Source organism: Rhinoderma darwinii, chromosome 8, assembly GCF_050947455.1.
Source record: "Rhinoderma darwinii isolate aRhiDar2 chromosome 8, aRhiDar2.hap1, whole genome shotgun sequence".
NCBI classification, from domain to species: Eukaryota; Metazoa; Chordata; class Amphibia; order Anura; family Rhinodermatidae; genus Rhinoderma; species Rhinoderma darwinii.
In genome coordinates, this window is record NC_134694.1 from 12,857,945 (window position 1) to 12,864,795 (window position 6,851).

Sequence of the window (6,851 nt, forward strand, 5' to 3'; positions counted from 1 at the left end):
GATCTCGCCCCCTACCCGAGTTTTTCCAGCAGCGACGTCTCTCTGCTCCTGACCCTGTAGGGACAGGAAGAACACTGGCAAGTGGGTGGTGGGGGGGCCTTTTAACCTCTCTGTTTTCCTGTCCCTATAGAGGTCAATAGGGTAACCTCCTGTGGTGCTGTCATGAGGGATGTACTGGAAAAATACCATAAACTATAGTGAAAACTTACGTTAGCTCCTAGCGTAGCGAGGTAGAGGCCCTTGCCGGACAGTTAAATAAAAAAACAGGATAGATGATAAATATCAGATTGCTGGGGCCCCCACTAGTCACTAGAACAGGGGTCTCGAGCCCCCCCGTTTCTCCTTAGGACACCCCGTGCAGTAAGGAGCAGCCTAAATGTAGTGACCGTCCCGCATGCACCCTGCCGTTTCATTAAATCTCTATGGGGCTGAAGGAAACAGCTAAGCCTTGTACTCGGCTGTTTCCGTCAGCAACATTGAATGAAGCAGTTCTGCACATGTCGACTCCAGCTCCATTCAAGGTCTCAAAACCCCCGTTCTAATAATTGGTGGGGGTCCCATCAGTTGGGCCACCAATGATCAGACATCCTGCGAATAGGTAATGAATGTCGATCTTGGGACAACCCCTTTAATATTTTCATTGTAAGCGGAGTTTGGATTTGAAAGGACAGGCCCAAAGCCTCAGGCAGTACTGAGATTCTGATGATGTGTCCATTCCCGATTTCTGTTGGGTACAATGTAAACCTTGTCTGGAGCCAGATCACCAAATATAAGTACATCTACATCCTACCTGACTTGAATACTGTTAGTTATTTGTGTATTTGGATCTGAACGCTGCACCTAAAAGAAATAGACTTGTTGTCATCCGAATCTCCCAGTAGTGCAGCCTCAGGCTTTAGGCCTGTAACTTTAAGAGATCAAATCTCAGAATAAAATGTAGATATTAAGAAACAGTCTTCACATATAATGTACACTGAAGGGACTATGACTCTTACTTGCTGTAATGTACTTGCCTACCACAAGATCAATGCAAAACTGTGGCCATGATGGTAAAGGGATTGTTTAATTGTATCCATGCTCCAAATACAAAACCAGTAAAATTAAAATAAAAAATACAGAGACACAATTATTTATCCATGAATAACATGGAAATCCTTGTCCCTTAGGGAGAAGTCTTAGTCTTTAGCTTCAAGGTCAACGCCCAATGTGTCTTAACTGGACGTTACCTGGCGGTAGAAGAGGAGGTAGAGAGAACAATTCTCAGCTCCCGGATAACGGACGCCCCTGTATTACAGATTTCTGGGCGGCAGCATTAGTAACGTCTGTTCATTTTCTTAAACTTCTCATAATGATAGTCGTCCGTGGCCTTCTCGTTGGATGGACGCTTGCGGTTTGGAGGAGATTCTGAAGAGTAAGGACGATAAAATCAGTATAAATAAAGTTTTACATATAGAAATAATCAGTCATGTGACTCTTAACAATCTATCGTTTAGGCCAAGTTGCAAAATTTCTGACCACGCAGGAAATTTTGCAATAGTCACATGCAATATCCCCCCCCACCCACCCACATGGAATAATTGGAGTGGAATTGCAGCCCTGATTTTGTGTTGCGGTCTAGCCCCGGCTTCAAACTCGTCTGATGTCAAGTCATACTCACTCTCAGGTTCTGGCTTCTCTGTATCGCCTACACGGAGGGGACGTGCTTTTGGCTCTTCCTTGTGACGTCTCATGGGGGTGTTCAGGTCTTCCTGGTAAACTGAAAGCCAAAAGGAAAATGTGTCTTTAAGAACAAATAGTTGATAGAATTTGCCATGTTTTTCATCTTAAACAATGGAAGCCTTTACAGCAACTTTCCACACTGTACTCTAAGAAACTGCTTTCCAGAAACAGCACCACTTTTGTCCATGGGCTGTGTCTGGTATTGCAGCTGAAGCTCATGCAAGTGAATCTAGCTGAACTGCAATACCAGACACAGCCTTCGAACAGGAGTGGCGATGTTCTTTTTGTTATAATCTCAGCCTTATCTTTATATAGAAATCAATGTTTTGGCCCACAATTTACATGCCTTAGCCCTTTTGGATATAGTGATACGTTCATGAGGCTCAGTCTACTTGGAAGACTCTATTTTTGGATGATCAATGAAGAAGGAGCTGCCCTCCCGTAGTTGGATCTGAGAAGGCTTGGGTTAGTTAATCAGTATATTGGGAGTCAAAACATTGATTTCTATCTAAAGATAAGCCTAAGATTAGAACGCTCTTTCCCGATAATTGCCCTGTGCAAACAGGGCAACGATCAGCCAATGAATGAGTCAACGCCCGTTCGTCGGCTGATTGTATCGTATATGCAGCCGAAAATATTATCGTTGTCGGCAGTTCTTCTTCCTGTGTAAACAAGGACATGTGCTGCTGACATAATGGAAATGCATGGGGACGAGCGATCGTAGTAACAATCGCTTGTCAACAAACATAACCGATCCTTGTGAAAGGAGCAAACGAGTGCCAATCAACGAGCTGTTGATCGGCGCTCGTTTACACGGCCCGCGTTGGCCCGTGTAAGAGGACCCTTAGGGCCACACATTGCTGGAGGAGGCCAACATTGATCATCCACCCTCCATGACATCTGAATCTTACATCTATTATGCTGCACATAGTTGACGGCCATGTTGGTGGGCACAAAGGAAGTCTGCTTGTCCTTCTTCTTGTTCTGCTGTTCAGCCAGTAAGCGGGCCTTGGCTTCCTCTGTGGAGATGATGTTTTTTATTTTTGCGCTGAAAAAAAAAAGTTAAAGAAGATATAAAACTGTAGTAATGATGCCAACCATGTCTTATGCCAGATGAATATTAAGTAAACCGTCCACGTACTCTATGCCCAGATCCACCTCAGGGATTCCACTCAGCATCTGATTGGACAACATCTCCTCAGTCTTTTTGGCGGAAGACACCTTGATGCTGTCCGGGAGCTCGTACAGACAATCTTCTGCGCTCTTCGGTTTCACCTTCTTCTCTTCATTCTCAATGATTCCCTTTTTTTTCTTCAGTTCTGTTTCAATGTACTTCATCCTGACATTGCAGCAGATGCAACGTTAATATTAATGCAAAGGTAACGGAAAAGATTGAGGCTCAGGCCTGGGGTGCGCCATTATGGTGCTTGTTCATATTACAATTGTCTAGAAGTGGAGGACAACCCCCAACATCACACCGGGGCGGCTATATTTACATTACTACTACAACCAACGAAGGGTCGACAACATATCGCACCACCCTGGCACGTCACCTACATGTCAGCATCTTCATCCCTTCTGTTGGTTTCTGCAGAGAATGAGGTTCCCAGGTTCAGATCTTCATCCTCTCCGATTCTAAAGAAGGAAACAGAATTATTTTGGTCAGGTGAGCTTCGGCTTCCTAGTTCAGCCACACAGAATTATATAGGACTTTACCTATCCTTCCCATGGTCCTTTAGCTTTTTCATATCCACCATTCCTCCAGATTTGATCTTGAAAGGATCATCCTATGAAGAGACAAAAATTAAGAATGCCAACTTGACAACTCTTCCTGGCAGTAATGTTTTACCAGTCTAATGACAGATTCCTTACTAAGGGGCAATGGAAGTTCTCATGTACCTACATACACATCAATGAAAAATTTCCATTGACATGTCTGTAAAGATGCCAGATCCCGACAATTATACAGAGATGAGCATTGCTACATAGACGCCGCTTATCTCTTCCGACAGATCACTTTTGTTGGAAGTTCCTTGAATGAGGTAAACCACTCATTGTAGCGCTCCATCTCTTTAAAAAAAAGCATCTGCATCTGTGAATTATACAGTTTTGTGCCTCAGCTGCTTCAGAACCTCATCATACTCAACTCAGATGCTGCAGAGCTTCTTTATGAAAAAACTTAGCGGTTTCATATCAATGGTGGACTGGAATCCTGATATAGGAAAGCGTTTATTGTGCCAATCTCCTGTCACCCCTTAAAGGAACACTGCAGGAAAAACAGATCTACTGTGTTATGCCTAGTTCAGGGTCTGTGGGGGCGGAGCATGACACAGAATCTCTATTTTGTATTGTTTGAATCCCTTTGTCATGCTCTGCCCTCCCTCATACCAGGCACTAGGCAGAACAGCGCATCGTTTTGCCAGAAGTAACATAAATACAGAGTCTACCTTAAAGGGGTTATCCAGGATTAGAAAAATAAGGCTGCTATCGTTCTAAAACAACGCCACATCTGTCCACAGGTTGTGTGTGGTATAGCAGTTCAACCCCATTCATTTCAAAGAAACTGATCTGCAATACCAGACATAACCCATCGACAGGTGTGGCGCTGTTTTAGAAAGAAAGCAGCCGTGTTTTTCTAATCATTGACAACCCCTTTATTGCTATGTGGACTTACCACCAACACCGCTTCTTCTCCCATATTTTCTCCAACCAGTAGAGCGACAGCACTGTAGATAAAACACAGGATCTGATGGTAAGTTGTGGAAGTTAAAAGGCGATCTAGAAACACGGGCATTTTAATGTGAATATAATGAGGGGCCGACACGGACAACACATGGCCCCTGAGCAGAACGGCATATGGGCCCCTATCGTTTCAACTGCTAACATGAAGAAAGACGGGTGCTTACCGGCTGGGCCCCTGTGTATCTGCACAGATCGCATATATGGTCTGTCCACCCCTGCAACTAAGGCTCCCGTTCACATCTGCGTCAGGGCTCCGTTCATGGGTTCCGTCTGAACTTTCCATCAGGGAAACCCAAGAACGAAATCCAAACTGAAACAAACGGAAACCATGGCTTTCCGTTTGAATTACCATTGATTTCAATGGTGATGGATCTGGTGCAAATGGTTTCCGTTTGTCACCGTTCTGTAAGGTTTCCGTTGTTGTGACAGAATCAATAGCGTATTCGGCTGCGCTATTTATTCCGTCAAAACAATGCAAACCTTACAGAACCGTGACAAACGGAAACCATTTGCACCAGATCCATCACCATTGAAATCAATGGTAATGCAAACGGAAAGCTATGGTTTCCATTTGGATTCCGTTCGTGGGGTCCCCTGACTGAAATCGAGCCCATGAACGGAACCCCGACGCAGATGTGAACGAAGCCTAATGCGCAAATTCACTAGCATATAAATAAAATTGAACACTTTATGGACATGGTATAGCTGACGATTGTCTAGATTGGATACAACGGTAGCAAACCCTCAGCTGAGAGACGTTATTAGATCAGGATGGGTTTCCAGCCTCCGTGCGTAAAGAGCAAAGTATTTTGAATAAGTTGTAGTGCTATATATTATATACAGATTACGCATGACAACGCATTTCCACTTGTCATAAAAGGGGTTTAGCTTTGGAATCCCCCTTTATTAGGGGAGCCGCTATCAAAGTGTGACCCGTCCATGTATTACATGGTTTCTATTCATTTCGGTTGCCGGCATGTACTGCTACCCATCTTTAATCTGAAGAGGGGTTGTTTTGATGAAACTGTATTTATGTAAATCCGGATGACATTATCTACCCAGGTACCTTACCTTACACCATTGGGTCGCTTCCTTAGACTCTGCACTTCCTTAGCTTCTACAAGTCTCCTCCTACAACGCGCAGAAAGGAATATAAATTATTACCAAAAATGAACAGCAGCATTGTGTAAACCCCCATCCAGTCATAGGAATATAGGGTTAATGTACGATCACTCACCATTATGGAAACACCCGGACACGCTACCTCACAATCTTACTTAAGGGGGTCCCCTGATGAGACGACCCCTTTCTGAATGGAAGTAGGTGCGGCGATCAGCTGAGTGCAGCGGCTTCTCTAACCACTAACAAAACATTTCCTCTAATGCGGCCACTGTAGCATTACACGGCGGACATTTGAATGTTTGGGCACCTACAGTATGGATGGCACCAAAGCGGCTGTCAGTCCTGCCATTCTCTGAGGTCCATATGCCCGAATAGGGTATGTTTCCATAGGTTGGATACGCTTCGTACAAGTATACAGCATATCCGACCTAAAACCCTCAGGGAATTCCGGATGGAAAAACCGCACCAAATTGCGGTTCAGATTTTCAGTCGGAATCTCTGCTGTGGAAAACAAAAAAGCCAATACTTATCCCCCGGGCGTTGTCATAGGGACGCGGCCCCTTGTTCTGAGTGCAGCCAGGACTCCTGGGATGACGCTGTAGGCCATGTGACCGCCGCAGTCTGTGATTGGCTGCAGCAGTCACATGGGATGAAACGGAACAGTATTCCATTGTGGAAATTCTGCAGCGTTTACGCTGCGTGGGAACCCAGCTTTAAAGTATAAACAATACGGCAGAGAGGAGCAAGTCCATGTAATGTCATCTTTTAATGGTCACGTGACATATCGTATAGTGGGACCGGCTCACATCTCTGTATGCGCCAACGCCTCTCCTAGTAATTTGCGTAAATACAGAGCCGGTGCCCATGTGATAACAACCCACCAATGAGCTTCTCCCGCATATTCTTATTGTATTATAGTAGATAATTAGGGGAAGATTTATAAATACTGATGCAATGGAAAAGTGGAGTAGAGAACCAATCAGATTGTTTCTATCATTTTACAAAAGGGCTTCTAAAATAAGAGCTGGAATCTGATTGGTTGCGATGAGCAACTACTGCCTGCAAATACCCAGGAGAACCTCTCACTGACCTAACCACATTGGTCACCCCTTCATCTTCCGCCTCTTCTTCCGAGCTGGAGGCTTTGCGTCTGCGGAAGTTTCTACCAGCTGGCATTTTAGATTCCAGACGAAGATCCTCAGGTTTGCATGTAAACAGTAAGGAGCACGGCTTCACTTCCGGCGCGGGGTGATGACGTAGTTACGCCC

General features: G+C 44.7%; 1 protein-coding gene across 1 annotated transcript; it reads right to left on the reverse strand.

Annotated features, from left to right (window-relative positions):
* Positions 1-1,042: 1,042 nt before the first annotated feature.
* On the reverse strand, positions 1,043-6,845 carry C8H9orf78 (chromosome 8 C9orf78 homolog). The gene is made up of 9 exons (XM_075835150.1): positions 6,674-6,845; positions 5,533-5,592; positions 4,394-4,445; positions 3,436-3,506; positions 3,277-3,354; positions 2,861-3,058; positions 2,631-2,767; positions 1,658-1,756; positions 1,043-1,404 (listed from the first exon to the last, which is right to left on the reverse strand). The coding sequence occupies exons 1-9, from the start codon at positions 6,757-6,759 to the stop codon at positions 1,313-1,315; spliced, it is 873 nt and encodes a 290-aa protein (XP_075691265.1). The 5' UTR covers positions 6,760-6,845; the 3' UTR covers positions 1,043-1,312.
* Between the last annotated feature and the right edge of the window lie 6 nt (positions 6,846-6,851).